At 48.2% G+C, this 24,210-nt stretch overlaps 1 protein-coding gene and 1 pseudogene across 6 annotated transcripts in view; one reads left to right on the top strand and one right to left on the bottom strand.

Moving 5' to 3' along the window:
* Positions 1-24,210, bottom strand: part of CTDSPL (CTD small phosphatase like) — a 120,411-nt gene that overhangs the window by 5,089 nt on the left and 91,112 nt on the right. For 4 of the 6 annotated variants that reach the window (XR_006965736.1, XM_047099908.1, XM_047099905.1 and 1 more), the window contains exons 3-7: positions 21,941-21,973; positions 15,375-15,476; positions 9,739-9,795; positions 6,223-6,315; positions 2,185-2,370 (exon numbers count right to left, since the gene is read on the bottom strand). Coding sequence is in view for 5 of the 6 variants with exons in the window: in XM_047099908.1 (XP_046955864.1) it covers positions 2,185-2,370; positions 6,223-6,315; positions 9,739-9,795; positions 15,375-15,476; positions 21,941-21,973 (471 nt within the window). In the remaining variant the exon portion in view is untranslated. The remainder of the gene's footprint in view (positions 1-2,184; positions 2,371-6,222; positions 6,316-9,738; positions 9,796-15,374; positions 15,477-21,940; positions 21,974-24,210) is intronic. The other 2 variants (XM_047099909.1, XM_047099907.1) reach the window with 1 other exon arrangement.
* LOC124526481 (40S ribosomal protein S3a-like) lies at positions 11,885-13,051 on the top strand (annotated as a pseudogene).

Raw genomic sequence — 24,210 nt, 5'->3', positions numbered from 1 at the left:
GTTATAACACTGAACTGGAAAAACAATATGAATTTATGATTTAATTTTAATTCTAAAAATATATATATGTTAGCTCTGTCTAGTATAAAAGGCCAGAAGCAAAGGACATCTCAGCAACAATGAGAGTCCATCCAAACTGTGGTCTCTCAATACCATTCCCACTAATAGGAACAAGGCTCTACAGAAAAGTGGTTGATTCCAGGGTGGAGGTAAGAAACGGACAAGACGAGCCTGGAATATCTTGCTGCACCACAAGCGGGAAGCTTTCAAAGACTATTGTTATTTGAAGGGATGTCCGCTGTCCAAAGGTGAACGAACATTTGAGCATACAAAAGAATAATAAATGTATTAAGTTATAACAATGAAAAATGCTTGAGTTCATCATAATGCCCCCCTCCCCCAAAATTCACTGGCTACTTTTGGAAGCTGCTAGGCCATCGACTCATTACTCTGAAGATTAAAGAATTAAAGAAAAAGAACCAAGACATTACCCTGACTTCCCGATTCAAACATTCAAACTGAATTTAGGGTAATCAAGTAGTCGACGAGGGCAAATTCGATTTAAACAAAAAAAGGGGGGGGGGAGTGCTGGCCAACACATGTGGAAAGAATGATAGAATTTAGAAATCGCCATTTCGCAATTCTTAATGAAATAGTTGATGTAGGCAATGATCATCAACGACCGCTCAATTTCTGGGTCAAAGGTTGATGGGAAATTTAAAAACAGTAGGATCAGGCTAACAACACCTGACTCCAAAGATCAATTTGAAGTCTTTAAAAGTGGGACAGCCCGACATGATATGCCTCCTGATGTGATAGCATACTAAGTACACAATACCACCTGTGATGTGTTCTTGAAAAAACAAAACCGAACCTGCACTGAATCAGGCAGTCGTGCTCTAAGTACTTGTTCAAGGGAAACATGGGAAAACAGCACGAGGCTGCAACTAGACAAATCCAGAAGAGAGGACATTTCTGCAAGACAAATAACTAGACTTTCTTCAACCAGTAAACAGGACGGAAGAAAAAGGGAGAGGGGAGGGAGAATTATTAAGATTATACGCATTATTAACCAAAGCAGTGCACGGACCTTGCTTGGTTCTGATTCAAACCGTCCAAATGCAGGACATTTCGAGATGATAAGGAAAACATGAACACAGTCTGGATATTAGAGAGTATTAAGAAACTGTTAGCTCTGTCAGATGGGATAATGGAATTGTGATTGTATTAAGAAGTAATCCTTATCTGTTAAGAGACACATGACAGAATGCATTACGATGAATTTGATTAACTCACTATAATGAATGCATGTAAATATAATAAATTTGGAACGTTTACTCAAATAATCATTACTCACTAACTGAATCTAGCTTGAACTCAGTTCTTTGCTATATGGGGAGCCACAGAGCTCTGGATTCAAGGAAAGGACGCTGGGGGGGGGGGTCTTTTGTTTAGTGTGAGAAGCCCAGGCTCGGGAGGAAGCCTGCTCTCCGGGAAAGGCTGCCTGAGCTGAGGGCCAGTGTGGCGGTCCTGCCGATGGCTGGCAGTCACCAGCGGGGTTGGCTGACCTCCCTTTCCCTGGAAACGTAGGACGGGAGGTGGGAGAGCATGTCTCTCTTGCTTGGACAGTCATGCTGCACTGGGGACTGTCACACTCCGGGGAGTTTCAGGTAGGAGATGTCCCCACTGTACACTTTTCAGACATCATTGTGAGGTGGGAAAGCTTGGCAGGCTTGTCTGAAGGCCTTTATCGAGGTGTTTCATTCATTCTTGTTTAAGAACGTCTTCTGCTGAAGAGGTAGCCAGGCCTTTTGAGTCTACGGGAGCCATGAGCCAGCTCCAGGAGGTTCGCGACGGAACCCTTCTCAGGAACAACATTAACAACGCTAAGATGCAGCCCCACTGAGCACTCACCCATCACAGGCACTGTTCCAAGTGCTTTCCACGCTCTGCCACGCTCGATCCTCCAACCCTCCTATGGGTCAGCACCCCCAGAATTCCCATTTGGTGGACGAGGCAACTAAGGCTCAGTGAGGTGAACGAACTGGGTCAGTGTCATGCAACTGCTAAGTGGCAGAGCTGGGGTTTCACCAAGGCCAGGCCAAGAGAGCTGGTGCAGATGCTTGAGAGCAGGAAGGCGAAGCTGGCCGGCCCCCCCCCGTGCTCTTCCCCGGGGCTACTTACTGCGTTCTCAGGATGGAAGATGTAGGAGGCCGGAGAATTGTCCACGATGATCACTTTGCTCAGCTCCCGGCCCAGGCGACTCAGGTCTTTCACGTAGTTGCCACGATGGAAGACGCACGATTCTCTGAAGAGCCGGGCCCGGAACACGCCCCAGCGGTCCAGCAGGTCGGCCACGGGGTCTGCGTACTGGAAAGCAGGAGTCGTGGTGAAGGCCGGGCGCCTGGAAGAGCCCAGAGACCTGCCCTACTGCAGCAAGATCCACATTACTTTTCCAGACAGGGGTTTACATAACTGGACATGTTTTAGGATCCTGCTCGCTTTCCTCTCCATGTGTGTAAGACAGCCTGGCTGCTTCACCTTCTCTCACTCCTCATATCCAGTCCGTCAGAAGTTCTTGGCGGTTCCGCCACCGAGAGTATCTTGAATCCACCTGCATCTGTGTGTATGCCGCCTGGCTCCCGGTGTGTGTAACCTCTGCCTGGGCCAGCTGCGCGAGCCTCTCAAAGGGCCTGCCCGCTCCCCCTTGCGTCTCCTTTGCAGCCCACGCAGCTGCTCCTCTCATGTCCCATCACCCCTGCTTACGACACCCCGCCGCGGACCCACTGGCCCTGGAGTAAGGCCCGCACTCCTCGGGGCCTGCCCTGTCCCGCACGGCCACGGCTACGTGACGCGTGCCCCCGCTCAGCTCCAGCTCGTCACCCGAGCCGCACTGGCCTTGAACGTGGTCAGAACCCCTGCACCAGTGCTCCCTCTGCACGCAACATTCCCTCCTCAGGTCTCTGCACAAACTTCTCCTTCTGTCCTTTCGCCTTTCGGGTCTTGGCTTTCCTTACCACCCAGGTAGAGCCACCTATACCTCCCTTTCTGGCTACCGGGGTCTCACGGTGGCTTCCTTCACAGAGCTCACCACCCCCAGGGATTACCGGATTTTCTCTTCTCTGGCCGGAGCGCAGGCCTTGTCTGCGTGTTCACCAGGATGTCCCGGGCACCTTGCACCGTGCCCACCTCATGGTAGGGGCTCAGTAAACACTAGTTTTGTCACCGAACGAATGAGTAGACTCTGCATTTGGCTTGTGTGGCATGAGGCCGCACTGCCTCCTACACGTGCTCTCTGAGGAGCTGGGCCAGACCAGCACCAGCACAGGGACGGTGCCCAGACACCCACTTCTGTTTACTTGAAGCCCAGGAGGTTTTTTTTCAACTCTGTTTTGCTTTTTCAGTGAGAGAGAGAGAGAGAGAGAGAGAGAGAGAGAGAGAGAGAGAGGGAGAAGGGGAAAGAGAGAATCCCAAGCAGGCTCTATGCTCAGTATAGAGCCTGATGCGGGGCTCAGTTCCACCATCCCGGGATCACGGCCTGAGCCGAAATCAAGAGTCAGAAACTCAACTGACTGAGTCACCCAGGTGCCCCGCAGAGCCCACGAGTTTTATGGGAGGGAGTGTGGGGCTCACCGTATTTGGCCTTTTCTCATGGCCTGGGGGATTTTCCCAAAGCAAGCTGAACCGGATAAAGAAATAAAGAGGTCATCCCTGAGGGAAAATCTTCATAAGTGAAGATGTCGAAAAGACGGGGTTCCCACTGAGTGGCTGGGGCTGGAAGTGAAAGAGAGGTGACAGCACAAAGACCAGCAACTCTGCCAGGGAGGCAGGAAGTACCCGGAATGCACAGCAGCCCCCGGGGTGCAGAGAAATGCCAGCATGCTGCAGGATGTGGGGCTACGGGCCTACGGGCAGCAGCTCTAACTCTGTGGCAATGTCCTCCTTTCCCCAGACACATCCCGAGGGGACAGAGTCCAGGAGCAGGCCATTTCCTGGTGACCAGGCAGGCACTGCAGTTTTCCGCTGGAAAGGGCAGTACCCACCGGTACTAGGAGGCTGACTCTAGGTGGAAATAGTGATTAATTTCCGCATAATTGTGAACACTGGCGGTGGCATACATCCTTCAAGAGAACGTCTGAGTCTGGGGGCTCCAGGCCTTAGAGGTAGATGTGGAGAATGTAAGCTTCATGAGGGCAGGGGCTTTGTCTCCTTTGTTCTCTGCCGTATCCCCAGTGCCTAGTACAGAGCCCGACACACAGGAGGTTCTAAGCAAGTATCTGTTGGGTGAACGAATCAAAAAGGAAACTTAGATGAGGAAACAGACATAGAAGGGCTCTGACATCAGCTCAGGGCTCCTGTGGGTTTCTGGGCTGTGGGCCAGGAGGTCCACGGCACCAATGGTGCTGGCTGGGAGCTGAGCCCAGAGCCAAGAACCGGGGAGCGCCCACCTGTCTGCAGAGCTTGTGCATCAGGGAGGAAAGGGCCGGAAGGCTGCACTTGGGAGCCGACTCAGCTGAGCCAGGCTGGAGTAGCAGTGAGGGAAGGGCTGGAGAGACAGGTGGATGCGCAGGTGGGAGACGTCCAGGAAGAGACTGAACAAGGATGTTTAAGCGCTGGCGGCTACTGCCGAGAAAGAGTGTTTCAATTTTGCCAGCTTCCCCCCCAAACGCCCTCCTAACCCCCACCCCCCAATTCTTAATCTACCACACCGGTGCCATCTTCCTGTTTGTTATTTCTGCAGTTGTCACTTCAGGCTCCTCGGGGCCCCAGAGCCCCGCCAGGAGACCCATCCACGCTACGGTTCGTCTTGGTGCCATTCATGGGAAAGAGCGCCCGCTGGGGAAGATTATGTCTTCCCCGAGGCCATGCTCTTTTTAGTAGGCCAAAGTGAGGCCTAGCTTTTGGATTCCCTTTCTACCGAGCTCATGCCCTAAGGCCTGCCAATGAGTCTGGCAGAACGTTGTGCAGGTGGGGCTCCCTCTCATCTCAGCCGTGACTGAGACATGATTCAGACCAGGAATGCCCCGTCTGGCAAAGCGGTATGTCTGGGCACCTGGGGTCAGAGTCCCCAGCACGCAGAGGAGAAGGGAGCCACCCCGAGCCAGGACATTGTAGGGGGTGGGGAAGGGGAGAGTCCTTGCAGCAGGTCTGGAGATGAGCAGATTGCTAACCTGCGCCCCACAAAGCTCATCTCTGGGGCCACTTCAGAGTCCCCAAGGTGCCCACGGGGACGCTGGTGGTGCCACCAACAAATGATGGCGCTGGCCCCATCAGAGTCAGGATTTGAGGGGTGGTCACGGCAAGGATCTCCTCCGAGGAGTGGGGCCCGCCCTCTCCACCTGAGGCACAGCACCTCAGCATACCTGTGAAAGGGCAGACATAACCATACGGGGGTGGGGGGGGTCGTCCTATGCACCTGCTACTTCCTTTAAACAGTGGGGAAGGGCAAAGAAACCACTCTCTTTGGTTAGAGCCAGTGTAGACGCTGGGTCAAAGATTCATACCAAGCTATAAGGCCAAAACATGTGGATTATTTTGTCACCATTAATAATTATGATAATTAAACCCTGAGCACCAGGAGACTTACCGCGTGACAGTGCCCGCAGGGCCTATGGAGCACAACAGTGCTCCAGGAACGTTTGCTGAATGAGTCAAGCACGACGCTCTGCCCTTTACAAGTATTATTTCATTTGATCCACCCCATGTGGTAGAGGAAATCATCCCCAATTTCTAGAAGAAATGGAGTCAAGACAAGTGAAGTCACTTGTCCGAGATCACACGGCTCACTAGGGCAGTCAGAACCCTCCTCTGGCCCGTGCATGTGGCTAAGTCTTGGACACTTATCCTTCCCCAAACCTGTGTAAGCCAAAGGAGGACGCAAAGGCTTGAGCCCCTAGCAAGGGTCTGCCAGTCAACAGCCGAGGGGCAGATGCCCTTTCCCAGTTACACGCGACACACTGATTTCCTGGTCTGTGGACATCCAGCTTGAGGCGGCTGCAGGCAGCAACTTCACGGAGCATTTGTTCCAAAGGCTCCCTGTCACCATGGTAATAACCCAGAAGCCTTTCAGGCTGGCGCTGTGCACGTGGCCTGCATCCATCCCATCTGGGGTGGGAAACTGTCACCATGGAAACAGCTTCCCACACCTTAACAGAGGGCTGCCTGGCAGACAGGGGGTCAGGGTGGAGGGGCTGGGGGAGCCCAGCTGGGGGCAGGACGTACCTTGGCCAAGCTGGCAGTAAAGAGCACACACTCAAAGAGCTGGCCCATCCTCTGGAGGAACTCATCCACGTGGGGCCGCTTCAGCACATACACCTGCAACGGCAGCAAACAGCAGGCTGGTCAGTCATGGCAGCTGCTGGGGTGGCCTGGGCCCAACACCCACGTAGGAGGAATTCCTTAAAAGGGAACTGCTTGCTGTCCCCAGCTCTATGGGTGGGGGGGACACCCCAACTGTATGAGGGCTACACAGTCAGATGCGGCACGTTAGGCCACACACACACTCCTCGGACCGGGCTCCCGGTCTGAGTCTGGTGCACCCTCCGCTGAAGAGGGAAAGGGAAGCTGACCGCGGTACTGGGGGTCTCAGGGATTTTCAGAACCAGTAAGTAGAAGGGTTGTGCCGTGTTTGTGCGAAACGGCTCCTTCTCTCACCCGTGTTTCTCAGTACGTGTTGTGGGTCAGGCCCTATGTGGACACAGGCTACAGCCCAGGGGCCATCCATTCAGACGTCCGGGCCCGACCCAATGTCTGGCAGCTCTGGGACAAGCGGCCACCTCGTACCCTCGACTGGAACCCCTCTCTCGCCAGAAAGGCCTGGGGTGGGAGCGCAGGCCCAGCAAAGAGGCGAGAGGTGCCTTCCCTGTCAGTGTGGGAAGCCATCCACTTGACGCCACAAAGGTGACTCTACTTGAGCTCGGTACAGAAATAGACTTTGGGGGACGTGACGCCAGCCTACTCCCAGGGCCCCATCAGGAGGGGCCTCCAGGCAGAGGGGGGCAAAGAAGAGGCTTTCCTGGAGTGGCTGGGTGGCTCTGTGCTCCTGACTGGGGAACCTGAACAAATCTGAGGAGACCAGGGAAATGGGAGACAAGGCAAAGCTGGTGAGAGAAGATAGGGAAGGTGGGAGGAGGGAAGAACTAATTAAAACTTGAATAAATTCCATGTGAAATTAGCCACTTCCCTAAAATAAATCAAACTTATTAAAATTCAATTCAGCTCATATTCACGGAGCCCCAGCTCTGTGCTCAGCCTGAAGAAGTTACAAAAATGAACAAAACACAGGCCTTGCCCTTGAAGAGCTCACAGTCTAGAGCAGATACAAATAAGAACAAATCAAAATGAGCATGCATGTCCAAGTTGTAGTAGAGAGATAAATTAAGGACAACGAACTCCCCTCTCAAGGGGAAGGAATCACAGAAGGTAACATCTGGCCTGGGCCTTGCAGGATGAACAAGAGTTCACCAGGCGGGTAAGGATGAGAAGCAAGCTTCCAGGCAGAGGAAGCGGTAGGAGCATGAGACCTGGCCTGAAAGTACCTGGGTGTGAGAGCAAGGCCAGAGCCCTTCGTGACCAGCCCTTTAGAGACGGGGGATCGACGAAGGGGCTAAAGAGGAAGTGTGAAAGGCAGGTCAGGGGGAGCACATGTGAGGCCGTGAACGGCAGATGTTGCCAGCCATCTGTCCCACGGAGTCACAGAGGGGGGACGGGGCTCTGTGACACACAGGGGATGCGTGCATGGCAGAAGAATTCTGCACAGAGCCAGGACTCGGTGGGACACTTGTGGCCCACTGAGAGACTGGGGTAAGCACGGTCTGTGGCCGCGGGTGGGGTGAAGGGCCAGAGGCCTGGCGGGGGTGCCAGCAGGGCTGGGAGGAGCTGGGAGGCTGGGGTGGGGCTGGGGCAGGGCTTGTGGCTGCAGTAGCTCCAGGCCCCTGCTTTGTCCATGAGGCTCCTCGGTGCCGGGAATGGGTGCGGCCCGTGGTCCTCAGTCTCCTCGGGAATGCTGCTTGGAAAGCAAGCTTTGCTACATGCAGAGGGCAGGAGACTGATTTGGGAACTCTGGTGTTGGTGCCTCTGGCAGAGAGGAAGGTCCTGGGCCCGGATGCCGGCGTCCAGGCCCGCGTCCGCGTGCAAGTAACCAAGAATAGGCCCATCGGGACCTGCACAGCCTATCCTGGATTACTTGAACGAGGCCACGGCCTTCGCCAGGGCCTTGGTCCTCCTCTTGGCGCCTGTGGCTTCATTCCCTCAGGAGAGAGGGTTTCTGATCCCACCCCTGGGACCCTGGAGGATCTATCGCCATATGAATCACAGTACAGTCTGGAGGGAGGCTGGGGGAGCCGGGGTGGCTCCTTTGAGAGTGGGCTGGCCGTCGCAGGTCAGGCCCTGAGGGTCATGCTCACAGTTGCAAGGTGAGAAGGAAGGATTAATTTCTCTCCTAATTCTTGCCCTGCCAGTGGGCAGCCTCTCCTTTGTCTCCTTATTTTGTAGCAGAAGCCAAGGTAATAAATGAAGCCTTAACTGCTTCTCAGATGCTGAGTTAATTCAGTTGGTGCTTTTGCAAATGTTAAATGCCCAAGTGCCTGTCTTTTGGCTCCCTGCTGGCTTTTAAAAGCACGACATGTGGAGACACTAGAAATAAAGCTGCCTTTCCAAGGGCCAGCTTCCTGGCAAGACCTCCTGCCTGGGAAGGGAAGGGACCAGGGTATCAGGAAAAGAGCCATGGGCCAGGAGGCAAAAGACTGGAAGTCCCATTTGAATTCTTTCCATGATGTGACCTTGAACCAACCCTTTCTCTGGCCGAGCCTCAGTTTCCCCATCTGGACAACGACACGGTCGGACCAGCTGATTTCCAAGACATCAACTCTGACACCCTGTCCTCAAGGGCCAAGGAAACTACTGGTGTTGTTAAGGAAAGACATCCTGTTATGGCTCAAGCACCAAGAGAGATTTTCCTTCCTGGGATATAAACACAATCAGGCCAGAGACTCTCCCTTTAAGACCCTGGGTCGACAAGAAGAGGGTCACACCATCCCCGTGGAAAACCTTACAAATCGCCCCTACTCCTCAACTTCCAAGGCTAGGAGTTTTCCCACAGTGTTCCAGTATGTTCATAAACGAAGCTATTCCTGGAGAAGCTTCATGCAGAGAAGGGGAAAAAAAACCATCAGAACAAAGATGTGTGCCAATTAACTAGGGCATCTTTATTCAAAGTTGTCTCCTGATCCAAAAACACACATCCTTTTGGTTGGGATTTTGCTAAAGATCCACTGGAGAACGTGATGTAGGAGTGACAAGATCAGGAGTGGCAGGTATTGGAAATTGACATCTCTTCCCAACATCCCACCATAAGTGGGTACTTGTGGCATTCTCCTTTTGCCTGCTAGGAGAGTAGCCGAAAGCCATTACATGAGGAAGTTAATTAGACCATCAAGCGAGGCCAGTGGGGGATATGGAAACTTCTAAAAGTCTGAATCAAATCAAAGAACTATTCCAACTTGCAACCACATCTACTATCTACAAATGGATTATAGTTTCCCTTATACACTCAATATAAAGTAAATGCGTCAGTGAAAAAAAGCAAGCAGGAAATCACTGTATTTATTTTACAAAGCTTGCTCCCTTTTGATTCAGTAATAAAAGTGTTGATGAAATGGGAATTTAGAATTAAGTTCATAGGAAACGTAATTACCAAAAAATGCTAATTGCAGCTCAGATCTAGTTTTGATTTCTTACCTGATGTATAGTTCCATCGATTTCAACCGGAACAATAAAATCAGCATTACTAATGGGCTAGAGAGAAAAGAAATTATAATTAATATATCCGAAAGAACAAAATAAAATTGGAAACTTTAGAAAGAATAAGGTTTGCCTGGACCAATGTTTTTATTATTGGAAAAAACAGCTAAACATATTTTTTTTAATGTTTATTTATTTTTGAGAGAGGCAGAGAGAGAGAGAGCGAGCAAGCAGGCATGAGCGGGAGAGGAGCAGAGAGAGGGAGACACAGAAATTGAAGCAGGCTTCAGGCTCTGAGCTGTCAGCACAGAGCCCAACGTGGGGCTTGAACCCATGACCCGTGAGATCATGACCTGAACCGAAGTTGGACACTTAACCGACAGCCACCCAGCTGTCCCTGGAAAAAAGTTTAGGTGAAGGATGTTGAAGTATGCTTTGATTCCTTAAAATAAGCACAAGCAGGAAAGCACATTTTTTTCTGTTCTGAATATCGTTAAACTTTCAGCATCTCGGTCCAACCTCTCTATCATCTCCCTGGCCTAAACAACAAAGGTAGGGCAGCCTGGCCAGAGAATGGGGCTCCTCAGAAACTCCAGTTCTCGCCTAGAGCCCTGCCACATGGTGTGGAACCAGTACTGGCCACCAGGGGGAGGAGGTGAGAGCCCAGTGGTCCCAGAGGACTTGCGACTTGGGGGGAAACTGATTTGTATTGGACCCACGGATGTAAGCTGCCCTGTGATGGGCTGCTGGGCAGGAGATGCTGAGCACAGGACACAAAGCAGGGCCACAGACATGAGGTGAAATCAGAGGCCACAGGCCACGGCCTCGGCTCCTTTCCCTCTGGACCTTCGTTTCTCCTCTCTTCCACAGCTGCGGTAATGGGTCTGATGTGTGCCCATGGCTCCATCTGGTCCTGAGCAGCAGTGATTTCCGCCTTGCCTGGCACCGTCTCCTGCCCTGGGCAGTGGGGAGAGCCGGCCCACCCTGGATTGCTCTGTTCTAAGTAACACAATACCCAGCACAGCCACAAACTTAAGCCTATTTAAAATAAGTCTTTGACAATACTAATGATACTTAAAATGCAAACATGATTATTTCGGCAGTCCTCGTGTGAATCAATACCAGGTTTAACATGAAGTTCTAAATGGAAGTCCGCAAATGAGGTAGCAACTACTCCAATGAACAGGCCCAAGAGACTCAGAACACGAACCCCTGGGACAAATAGGAGAGAGACAGAGGGAAGACAGCACGTGTGCGGTGGCTATTGGGCAGGGGTGTGGACAGGGGTGTGCAGGGCAGAGTCTCTGGTCAGAATCTGAACTGGGGTCTGCTTTTATTAAGCCCATCATCGTACATACGTGCATTGTTCTTTGCTAAGTAAACAGAAAATACTAGATCACAGAACCATTGCTAAGCACTCAATAGAGTACCTGAAGCTTAAGATTACAGTTTATTCACTCTTGTGGTTGGAAGGCCAAGGATGAGTTCAGTATTTTGTAATTCCACAACCAAAATACAAAATCATGAAGGAAGAAACTCTAACAAGGCATTATTAGATTGCAAAATCATATTCCATAGAGTACATTAAAAATTTTTTTTTTTTCAACGTTTATTTATTTTTGGGACAGAGAGAGACAGAGCATGAACGGGGGAGGGGCAGAGAGAGAGGGAGACACAGAATCGGAAACAGGCTCCAGGCTCTGAGCCATCAGCCCAGAGCCCGACGCGGGGCTCGAACTCCCGGACCGCGAGATCGTGACCTGGCTGAAGTCGGACGCTTAACCAACTGCGCCACCCAGGCGCCCCTCCATAGAGTACATTAAAAGAGAACAACCATTCCCCAGCTCAAATCAAGCCTCAGCCTCGGTTTCTTCTTACATGCTATGTAAAGGAGGCCATGCCAAGCCATGGTTCTTAACCTGGGTCTAAGAGCCTCTGTGTGAAACAGTCGTATGTTTACAGTTGTATGATCTCAAGAGAGGTCACAGCTTTCAGATTCTCCAAGGCCTCTGAAATGCCCCAGAACATTAAAAACTGTACAATAAAGGCGGTTGCCAGAGGGAAGGTGGGTGGGAGGATGGGTGAAATAGATAAAGGAGATTCAGAGCACACACACCTGGCCTTTGGCTCCCTGAGCAGCGCCATGGCAGTGGGCAAGAATAAGCACCTTGTGAAAGGTGGCAAAAAGGCAGCCACGAAGAAAGTGGTCGAACCATTTTCTAAGAAAGACTGGTAGGATGTGAAAGCACCAGCTACATTTAGTATAAGAAATCCTGGAACCTGTGACAAAGTGTGCTCCGTGGTCAAAAAATGGCAGACTATGGTTGAAACTCATATTGATGTCAAGACTACTGATGGTTACTTGCTTTGTCTGTTTTGTGTTGGTTTTGCTATTAAAAAAAAAAAACAAAAACAACAAGCAGATTCAGAAGATCTCTTACACTCAGCACCAACAGGTCCGCCGAGTTCAGAAAAAGATGGTGGAAATCATGACCCGAGAGGTGCAAATGACTTGAAAGAACTGGTCAATAAATTGATTCCGGACAGCATCGGAAAAGACACAGAAAAGGCTTGTCAGTCTATTTATCCACCCCATGATGTCTTCATTAGAAAACTAAAAATGCTGGGGCACCTGGGTGGCTCAGTCGGTTAAGTGTCTGACTTCAGCTCGGGTCATGATCTCAGGTTTGTGAGTTCGGGCCCCGAGTCGGGCTCTGCGCTGACAGCTCGGAGCCCGGAGACTGCTTCCGATTCTGTGTCTCCCTCTCTCTGCAACCCCTCCCTTGTTCACACTCTCTCTCTTTCAAAACTAAATATTAAAAAAATTAAAAAAAAAAAAAGAAAAGAAAAGTAAAAATGCCGAAGAAGCCCACGTTTGAATTGGAAAAGCTCATGAAGCTTCATGGTTTGAAGGTGGTAGTTCTGGAGAAGTTACTGGGGATGAGACCGGTGCTAACGTTGAATGAGCTGATGGGTAAGAGCCTGTAAGAATCTGTTTAAAATTCAGACATTTAATGGTGACAAATAAAAAATCTCCTTTGTGATGAAAAAGAAAGAGTACATGTATCTTGACGAGCACTGAGAAATGTATAAAATTGTTGAATCACTGTGTCGTGTACCTGAAACTAATATAACCCTGTATGTTAAGTATATTTGAATAGCGCCCCCCCACCCCCCGCCCCTACAATAAAGGATATTCTGCTTGCAAATATAGGCAAGCCAGGGAGGGAAGAAATGAAGAGACGCTGTTCACATCAGCTTCTGTATAATGCTCTTTGAGCAGGCCTTGGAGACATCAGGGGCTGTTTAAGGTCCTGCCTTTGGAGTCAGGAACCCTCCATAGCCTCGGGCAGTCTGGTCAGCATTGCCCACACTCCCAGAGCCTGGGAGGAAGCTGTCCAGGCTGAAATGGCAAATAACCCTTGCTCCAAAGGGCTTTCCTCCAGAGGCCTTTGAAAAGTCCTGAGCAACTTGCCCACAGGGGAGAAAAAGCTTCCAAAGCTGTTTAGAGCTGAGCTGGGACATAAGGTCATGGCAACCAGGGGACCAATCCTGGAAGGGCCCTCAGGGTGCTGGGGAATGAGGTGGTACCTCCAGGCCCCAGTGGCCTGTCTCACTGCTAGAGTATGTGTGTTACCTCCTCTACTCTCCCAAAGGACTCACAGACAACCGCCTGGCCTTGTCCTATCAAGGAAGGTTTCTGTTTAGTGAGAAGCAGGCATAAGGAAGGATGTTTCTGACAGAAAGTTCTTCAGGTAAATTTGATGGCTCTTCCAACGTCCCCTGCAATGGTCAAGGAATGACTGGTTCACGTGAGACACCCCCCACGCCCCCCAACCATGGAGGGTGCCTTCATATCTCTCCACAAAGTAAGGGGTGTCACGGGTTGGGGTACAAGGAGGAATGGGATCAAACTGGCCAGTGATAGTGGAGCAGCTCATCTCCAGAAGCACCCCAAGAAAAATAGGACCAGGACCCTACTTCTTACTTCCAACACACAGATCCCCTATTTCTAAGCTTTTTCATCATTTGCCTCTATCTATCCATCTTCCTTCCTTCCTTTTCTTTTTCTTTCTTTCTCTCTTTTTCTTTCTTTCTTTCGTCTGTCTCTCTCCCTCCCTCTTCTTTTTCTTTCTTTCTTTCTTTCTTTCTTTCTTTCTTTCTTTCTTTCTTTCTCTCTCTCCCTCCCTCACTCTTTTCTTTCTTTCTCTTTCTTTCTTTCTTTTCTTTCTTCCTTCCTTCCTTCCTTCTCTCTCTCTCCCTCCCTCCCTCCCTTCTTTCTCTCTCTCTCCCTTCCTCCCTCCCTCCTTTCTTTCTTCTTTCCTTTTTCTTTTCTTTTCTTTTCTTTTCTTTTCTTTTCTTTTCTTTTCTTTTCTTTTCTTTTTTCTTCCTTCCTCCCTCCCTCCCTCCCTCCCTCTTTCTTCTTTCTTTCTTTCTTTCTTTCTTTCTTTCTTTCTTTCTTTTTCTTTTCCTTTCAGTAGGCTTTACACTGGGCCTGAACTCACAACCCTGAAATCAAGACATGAGCTGAGACCAAGAGTTGTATGCTTAACTGACTGAGCCACCCAGGCACCCCTCATCATTTGCCTCCTTAAAAAAAATTTTTTTTGATGTTTATTTATTTTTGAGAGAGAGAGAGAGAGAGAGAGAGAGAGTGACAGAGTACAAGCAGGGGAGGGGCAGAGAGAGGGAGACACAGAATCTGAAGCAGGCTCCAGGCCCTGAGCTGTCAGCACAGAGCCCGACGCAGGGCTCGAACCCACAAACCACGAGATCATGACCCAAGCCGAAGTCGGTCGCCTGACCGACTGAGCCACCCAGGCGCCCCTCATTTGCCTCTTTTAAAAAACCTGTCTCATTTCAAAAAATGGAGAGATGGTTCATGAAGTCATTTCTGAATAGCGTAGCCACAGCCATTTCCCCACGGAGGCCCTTTGGTGATTTGTAACTTGTGCTGTCAGGGGATGGAGTGAGGAACGAGGTAGACACGAGACTGAGACCGTCCGATGCTCCCTGTGACATCGCTGCAGCCCCGCCCCCTTCAGGAGGGAAGTCATACGGTGGACGGATCCTCATTCAGCTATGAAGCTTGTAAAAAAAAAAAAAAAAAGCCCAGCTACCTCCTGTCATGAAAAAGCTCAAAACAAATGGCTGAACCTGCTCGGAGGCCGTAACTCTGGAAGTCTTCTTCAGGGTTGGACATCTTTCAAAAATTGGTCTGGGGAAACTTCCAAGACAGCAGGTTGCTTGACAGTTTTAACAGTGCCTCCCCTGCCCCTTCCAATAAGACATACAGCACTCTAGCTACCTTCACAAACACACCGTGGTGTCCTGGGGCACTGGCACATTGATCGCCTTTTGCCATCCGAGAAGTATTTCTGCAGGGGTTGGAGGGTTGGAAAACTCAAACCTCATAGGTAAGAATGGGGTCTCGGTGACACCGGCAGCCCAGCATTTCCCACCAAACTAAGTAGGTAGTATTTAACTACTCGAGTTTATGTTCACCGGAGGTAATAAGCAACTATTACTGGGATTTCTTCATGAACAGTGATGTCATCCTTTCTATTTTTCCTTTTCCAACACACTGTGACCAAAATCACAAAGGTTATGGATTGCTTTTTATGTTGATTTACCTTAAATGAACTGTGCACCAATGTTTCATCTAAATCAATGACCACACATTTCTTTCCATAGTCAAGCACCGTCGCCTCTGGAAGGAGGTATTTAGCTGGTGGCTAAAGTGAAAAAAAAAAAAAAAATCAGTATTATTACCTTTATGTAGAAGACATACCAACCAATCAATCCCCTTATCGCCGTATCATGTTGTCAGCGAGGTTACAAATGAGATCAGACATGTAAATGCCCGATTAAGCACATCATGGGAGGTTATTAAAAACAGTAGGACTACGTAGTTTACAACTGAAGTTTTAATAAATAATGTGCCGTTATCTGAATGGCTACTGGAGGGCCTCAGTTTTGGAACCAGACAAGTCAGGGTGTGAGTATCAGATCTGTCTCTTCTTGGCTGTGAATTGGGACAGTACTACCTGCCATGGAAGGCTGCCGCCCTCAGCTGTAACTGTGGTAAAATGCCCAGTGTTCTGCCTGGTATACACATGTGGCTACTGTTATTATTAAAATGGGCTACACAAAATAAATACTCAATTATATTAGCTATTCTAACTACACAGGCCCATTTCCTGGGGATCGTTTTTGTCTGAAGTTCCCTGTGGTATAGAAGTACATTTTACAGCTATACTGGAACCGTAGCGGTTTTTTGCTGGTTTGTTTTAACGACCACAATTTTCAGAAACTTGAAGACGACCTATGGATCCACCAGCAAAGCGCAATCCAAAAGGACTTCCAATAATAGAAAACAGAAATAAAAGTGGTCCAGGTACAGGGCCCTGACTTGTGTCCACCCCACTGCAGTACTGAGTGAAGGTAGCACTTACCCCTTGGATCCTTAGTCTCTGGAGGTTATACTTTAATCCACATGGTGTTTGTGGATCAGAAAACCTATTTATGTCTTTGCAGTAGCTGACTCTAATCTTGTGGTAAAGAGGCTGTAAAGAGTTAATAAGCTGCTGGATATCGGCAGCCAAAGTCATTCGTGATTTAGAGTTTTATTTCTTTGGGTTTTGCCTCATTCTAGAAGTGATTCCAAGTCCTTTAGTTTACTTTGTGGCATATTCCGTACCCAATGTTAACTAGCTAATTTTCTCTCCTGGAAGAAGGTCAAACTCTGTTCAATATTTAATGCAAAACAAAACACACACAAAAAAACTGTGTCCCTAGCCACTGAAGAACAGAAAATTTAGCTTATCAAAACAAACCCCAAAACAAAACAAGAAAAAAATGAAATCAAGAAGTATTCCCTTTTGAATGGATTATCTCCTTTTTTGGAGGAGGGGAGACGGGAGGTTACAGTGAATATTAGTCAAGATCCAGGGTTAATTTTGGACTTTAGCTGGTTCACTAGTGAACGGAACACAGGAAGTCAACCGGGTAGGTAAATTTGCAAGCGTGACGATCAACTGGTCTAGGGCTGAGTGGTGATTCTAATTCGATAGGGGCTCTCTCCAGTGGGTGTTTCCTCCTGTCCAACATCATCTAGAAGAAAAAGCCTTCACGTCCTCCCAACTCCCTTGGCTCTAATTAAAGTTCACCAAGCAGTATTCCCTCCCCAGTACTCCCAGTAGCACCGGGAGGAGATGCACCTTGGACATGGGACATGGGATTCAGGGTCCTAAAAAGGATTCTGTCTTTCACTTTATAGTGAAATCAGCAAGCAAGCAGGGTGCTAGAAACATTACAATAAACTTGCAAGAAGAAGTTTTGTATTCAGTGTTTCAAAAAGGCAGAATATGGTGAGCTCTGTAAGTGAACATAATAAAGAGGGTTTGAGCTATTTCTGTTGTTTGGGCCACAGCAGAAAGCATGCTTGTGACCAGAATAAAATTTAATCTCTTATCACACGATTATGTAATAAAAACACATTCTCATTGTAAAGAATACAGACACGCAAGAGACAACTATTGCCTTTTCCCTGCTCCCCATTCCTCTCGCGGGTGCCCCTCTTTTCAGTTCGGTGCATGTCTGTCCAGTCTCTATGCATTTATATACTAAAACAACATTTAAACTTTATGTAATTGCTCGCCTGGGAAATAAGGCTCTAGGGATGGAAATGATTCCATCCCTAGCAGATCTGAAAACGTCAAAGATCCGCCAAAAGCGGCTCAGTTATTTTCCGGACCTGAGAATAAAAATTACTTTCTGAGCATATTTAACCCACACTTTGCAAGCACTCTCTGAGTTAACAGGACAGAAAAGACCTCAGGTACTACTGGAAGAGAGAGAAGAGGGAGAAGAGAGAGAAGAGGGAGAAGGGTGAGACTCCTCATAAGTAAGCTACTGATTTAGCATTTGTGCTGCAGAGAACAAGGCGGGGCTGGGGACAATGGGTAAGGAGGGTTCCATTAACCCTCAGCCCCGCTTCCTAAACACACACAGCTTCTCTGAGAGCTTGGCTTTAGATTAATGCAAATTCCTCAGACCACTGGTAAAAATTCTTCTGGACAGCTGTGTCCTTGGAACACGCAAGGACACTATATAGTTGCAATAGTGCTTTGTTACTTCAATTGATCTGTTCAGGTGATGCTTGAATTATTAACTAAAAACGTCCTGGGGCAAATTTTCTCCCAGGCCATCAAAAAACTGGAGAACAAGAGAGACACCAGTTACATCAAGAAGAGCCTTTTCATACAAACCTCTTGCTCCAAAGTACACGGAGGACACTGCCAGGGGGATGGAGAGGGTGAGGGTAGGGAGCAAAAATGTGTGGGGGGGTGCGGGGGGGGGGGAGGAACCTTGGTTTGCCCTCTAAGATTTAGGAAGGGCATTCATTCCAGTTCTCTTCCTGGGAGAAGATCTGGAATTTTCCAACCTCGGTAGTGAACTGGCAGCCATGAATAGTTAACTCTCAGGTTCCCGGGGCACCCATCCCACTTACCCTCACAGGTCTTAGAGGCGGAAACGTTCTTGGCACACTAGATTGGGGTTTCTGCACATAAGAGTCCCAGGCTCACAGTCTGCACACTGTGCTCCCCAAGCCTCAGAGCTGAGGGCAGAGATCTCAGGGATTCTGTGGGAGGAGGCGAAGGAAACTCTAGACCATTTTTAATCATAATCGTTTTGCCGATAGGTTCTCCATAAGGTTTGGTGGGAAAAAAGTACACTACTGTTTACTAACAGGCTTAGGCACACAGAGCAGAAATGTAATTGCTAGAAAACTCATTTCTCCTCTTATTCTCCTCTCGCACCGTCGTGACTCAGCTACACTGTCAACCTTGCACCGTGAGCATCGAGAGTGAGATTCCTCCAAGAGCAGCAATGGGAGGAATCGGGTCACAGCCCCAGTCACATTCCGCATTCCTTGCTGGGGCCAAAGCATTTGAACTCTTACCTTCAGCCAAGGCCACCCAAACTTCAGGGGATTCTAAAGCTGGCCCTCTGCTTCTTTTCCTTATCCTTTACTACCTTTTATTATTGGATAGCCCACGAGGCTTCCAATAAGATGTGTGGAGGGCCCCAAATCCCAGCTGACGGCTGGGCAACAAACGTTACTCAGCGGAATGTTGTAACATCAAGTCCAGATAAAAATGTCATTTTCAACAGGTGTACAAAAAGATGGATTAATCAATAAATAGTGTCGAGACATGTGACTTGCCACTCGGAAAAGGCAATAAAGCCGGATCACTACTTAACGCCTTACACCAACGTGAATTCCAGATGGATCACAGATTTAAGTGTAGAGATAAAACCATTAAAACGCTAGGAGAAAATATGGGTCACAGTCATAGAGTGGGGAGATCTTTCTAAGTGTGACATAAAAAACCAGGAGCCATAAGGGATAAGATTAAAACATTTGCCTGTATAAAATTAAACTTCTTTGTGGCCAAAATGATTATAAACAAGGCCAAAAGATATACCATAAATTGGGGGGAAAGTCCTAATTTCCTTGAAATTAAAAAGATAACAGTATAAACTCTAAAAGAAATGGATAGGGAGGCAGAAAGACATATGGACAATAAACTTGTGAAAAGATGTTCATACTCATTCATAAAGAAATGCAAATCAATGAATTGATACACTATTCTTTACTCACAGATCAGCAAAAATTAAATATTTGATTATTGTCATTTCTGATAAGGGAATGGGCAATCCCACACACTCCTGGTGGGAATGTAAATTAGGCTTTCAGAGGACAATTTGGCTTTAATCTACCCAAGATGTAAGTTATATCCTTTGATCTAGCATTTCTACAATTAGGAACTGATCACAACAGATATTATAACTCGAGTCCATAAACATACGTGCACAAGAATATTCCTAAGAGAAGTATTAGTAATAGTTGAGAAGTAGAAACAAAGTAAATGCCATCAAGGACGAGTAAAACAATGAGGCAGATCACTACGCACTGATATTTGGAAAGATGTTCAAAGTATATTGTTTAAAGCAAAAAAATACCTTGCAAAATTCTCATTCGTGTGAATATGGTTGTGTTTATTTAGAAAATTTCTGGAAGGATACATAACAAATATTAAAAGTGATTATTTCAGGGATTAGGCCCATGTTGGGAGATTTTTTCTTCTTTCTACTTTATTCTTACAGTCTTTTTTAAAACTATGAGCTTGAATTATTGCTTAGTAAAAAATCAAAAGACCAAAGCTGCACACATTAAGAGAGTAGCATGACAATGAAATAAGAGAGGCATGGCGGGAAGCAGAGATGGGGGGGTGGGGGGGAGTGGGCTCCAGCCAGAACTACACTGGGCACCCACAGGCTCAGGGGTACCTTTCACCTTCAGGGCCTGGAAACAGCTTTCAAGAGGCTGTAGGCCCTGGTTGGGGATTAGCACAAGCCTGGATTTCTGGCCCTACAGTACGGCACCCCAAGCTCACAGGGGCTCCCGGCACCCACCAGGTCCCCTGTGATCCAGAAAGGGCACGGCTATTTCATTTATGTGACTTGTGGCCTTGCCATGTGCGTATAGATTCTGCAGGGGATCCCAAGTCTCGAATCCTGGGGCTGAACTGGACTTGGGCTCAGTCGTGCCTGCCCATCGGTAGACTGCTTTTCTGGAAGCTCTCACTCAATGATGCAAGTTACTTTAGCTAGGCTTTGTTTCTCTGCAAGATATTTCAGAGATTCACGAGGGCTGACCTAGACTCTTATTTGTAGGAAGGTGATCTAACACCGCACTAAATTACATAAGGGATCTTTTTCCCCTTGGCTATTTCATTCTGGGATTTTAGAATGTGTTGAGATTTGTGGGGAAAGGGTCATTTTCCGCGGCAGAGTTTTACCCTGACAAATGCTTGGTTTGGCACTTAATGAACTTTGAGAAAAACCAGTGCTATGGGAGTATCACAGGTAGGGGGAGAGGTGGCACCTGCCACATATTCGATGTAGGTATCTTGTAGGAAGAAATGTATGAAATTACTGTGCGTAACGCTTAAAAGGAGACCCCTCTGGTAACAATCCCACTGGGTATCCTACTCAAACACCGGATGAGAAGCCCTGCTGCCTGGTCAATCTTTTTGAATCCAGTCGGTCTTCCTGACAAAGCCTGACTTCCAGGCATGCTGGTGAAGTCAGAACTACTCCACAAGCCCTTGAAGCTTGTTAATCAATGGAGAGTTAAAGTCCTGAGAAAAATGGAATTATCAAAAAATCAGGGGGCAATTTATTAGTTTATAAGTGAGACTCATTACCAAATTCGGAGTCAACCTGTAGTAATGAAATCCACTCGTCTCTGTGAGATAAAAAAGTCCAAGGAAAGTTAGATGCACAGATGGGAATCAAACAATCTGAATCAGAGACTCTTTAGGGATTAAAGAATCAATTTATGGACATCTTTTAAAATCTAAATCCTTCCATAAGGACACAGGACTGTTTAAAAGGTCTTGTTGGATACGGACATCTCTGGCGCAAGTCTCTTTGGAGAGTCGGTCACTGGTCTGTTTCTTGCCGGCTTAGCCTCAGGCTCAATGGCTCTTGCTGTCAGAGCAGGAGGAAGAGCAGGGACAGTGGGGACAGTGGATGTCTGAGGGGTGGCCCGTGCCGACGTTGACCACTGGTGGGGCTCCTCTCCCAGATTCCGAGGCTGGAGAGAGAAATGGTGGCCCACAGGAGTGCCCAGCTGGAACAGCTTCAAGTTCAGGGAATACAATTGGGGCAATTTTTTTCTGATCTTAGAGCCAAGGCCAAGCTACTGACCCTGCTGAGTAAATCATAAACGGTCTGCTCACCCAGGACATGGGCTGGAGGAGCCCCCTGGGACACAGCCTGCTGCAGAATCCTACGTCTGGGCAAAAGTTTGTTCTCCCAGTCTATGGAGCTGGGGCTGAGGTGCTGGGGGTGGGGAAGGGCAGCAGGCCGCCTTAGCTTGGAGGCCCTTCGCAGAAAAAAAGGAAAGGTGAGAATTTGGTGACTAGATGCTGGTTGTCCTGCTGTTCCTGAGAAACCTTCTACTCACAGTTTAAAATGTAGCTTCATTTTTCAACAGAACAGAGCTGTTTGTACCATATGCTAAAACTCAATGTATGCAAGAACATTTAAATAACCATTTATATTAGTAGGCCCAAAGCTACAAGATTCTACACGTGTTTAAATAAAATTTGATAAATATACATACACTTGGTATGGGAATGACCTGCCTCTGGTCACCCTAAGGAAAAAGAAAAAAGAAATCATTGTCAGGTTTGAAAAGAAGTAAGCAGATCATATACTCAAAAGAAACTTCAAAGCACTCTTGAGTACGGCAGCCCTATGATTTCCTGTTCTCTGCACCCTGGTGGTGTTCAATGAACAGGAGGAACCCAACGATTTTCCAATTAGGGCACTGGGCTCCACTCTGCCTCCCAGACACCCCCACCCCTGACAAACCAGGCTGGGTTCCTGAGGCTCAATAATCTTGCGTGTTTAAACGTTTTTCTTAATGTTTCTTATTTATTTTTGAGAGCGAGAGAGCACAAGCAGGGCAGAGGCAGAGAGAAAGTGGGAGGTACAGAATGTGAGGCAGGCTCCAGGCTGACAGCACAGAGCCCGAGGTGGGGCTCGAACCCACGAAGGGTGAGATCGTGACCTGAACCGAAGTCAGACGTTCAACCGACTGAGCCACCCAGGTGCCCCTAATCTTGCTTATTTAAATGGTGCCTCCCTTACTCCCAGGAATTTAATCCTTAATTGAAAAATAAACACAAAAGCCCATATACTACTTTGATCCATTAATCCCTCTAGTAGCTGCCTTATTTCTTGTTTTTAAGTTAGTTATTCCCTAAAAAGACTAAGCCTTAAGTCAATACAATATGTAGAGGAAGGAAGACTAGTTTATCAGATTACAAGGAATCCCCTGGTCACTCCAGGTTTTCTTCTAGAGGAGGACTGGACAGAGGGGACAAGGCAAGGCACAAGAAATTCCCTCTGAGGCCATAGCGGTGGAGACAGAGTCCCCTTTAAGGGGAACAGAACCTGTATTTGCAGGGAGTGTTAAGAAAATTCAGGCCTCAAAGTGGGGCCTCACCCATTCTGCAACCCTGGAATGCCAGCCATTCCAAACCCGGTTGATGGAAACATTTCATTTTTTTTTTTTTTAAGCTTATTTATTTATTTTGAGAGAGAGAGAGTGCACGCACAGGAAGGGCAGAGAGAGAGAGGGAGACAGAATCCTTAGCAGGCTCCACACTGTCAGTGCAATGCAGGGCTTGAACTCACAAACCGTGAGATCATGACCCGAGCAGAAATCAAGAATCGGATGCTTAACCGACCGAGCCATCCAGGCACTCCAAAACATTTTATTTTAGCATCATTAATAAATGCTAACAAAATAACACTTCTTCTCCATTATCTCCACTGAGCAGTTCCAGTTTCTGTTTCTTCTTTTTTAGATGGAAGGATGGGAGGCAATAAATACCAGCATCACAGTTCCCGATGAGGAGATATGAGACTGTTTCCTGGTCTCCCACACGGAACTATTGTGAAAAGTGTATCCGTCTTGACTGAGGGCGTGGCTTGTGACCAGGGTCTCATGGGAAGGGGTCAGACCAGACTGCTGACAGTGGCAGGTGGCTGGCACCTCTTTGGGCTCTGCTCCGACTCTAAACGCCAGTTAGCAACTTCTTGATTATGTGCAGCCCTCGTTACCACCTCTGCCGAGAACAGCAACTCCTGTTTCCTCTCGAGATCCCCTTGATGGCTCTTTCCTTTTTCAGGACACTTGGGGCTTGCCTTAAGGATCCTAAACTGCCTTCTGCCATTATTCAAGGCAGAGCTGTGCTGCTCTCCGACACAAAGGCGCAATCAAATCAAATCCATTTTTAAGAACTGCTGCAGAGAAGTTCACTTCAGAAGCTCTTAAGTAATATTAGTCCCAACATCTGGATCTAGGAGGTGGCTGCTCTTGGTGGGGAGACTTTAAGCAGAAGCTCACAAGCCTGCTGGGTCACGACAGAGGAGAGTTTCTCAACCCTGGAGCTACTGACATTCTGGGCCTGGTAACTCTTTGCTGTGAGGGCTGTCCTGAGCATTGTAAGATGTTCCACAGCATCCCTGGCCTCTACCCACCGGATGCCAGTAGAACTCCTGGAGCGACAATCGAAAATGTCTCTAGGTGTTGTCAGATGTTCTCTAGGGGGCAAAATCATCTCTAAGTGAGGACCACTGCACTAGTGGGAGGCTACAAACAGCCCAACACACAGGTGTACCTTCAGACAAGATGAGCACATCAGTGAAGGAAGAGATAACAACAGCAAATACCTGAAGGGCTTGGCAAAACATAGGCTGGGACCGAAGGTGCTATTCTGGACAGATGTCTGGGCTGGAAAATCACCCCGGAAGTTTGCGCGCGCACATGGGGTATGCACGTATTAGGGAGTGTTCGGCAATCCCTCTCCTCTGTCCTCTCCC

The sequence above is a fragment of the Lynx rufus genome, unplaced genomic scaffold, assembly GCF_022079265.1.
Source record: "Lynx rufus isolate CCGP_SWC_20201006 ecotype Redwood Valley unplaced genomic scaffold, mLynRuf1.p SCAF_5, whole genome shotgun sequence".
NCBI classification, from domain to species: domain Eukaryota; kingdom Metazoa; phylum Chordata; class Mammalia; order Carnivora; family Felidae; genus Lynx; species Lynx rufus.
Note: the sequence above shows the minus strand (reverse complement) of the source record. Positions and strands in the feature narration are given on the sequence as shown.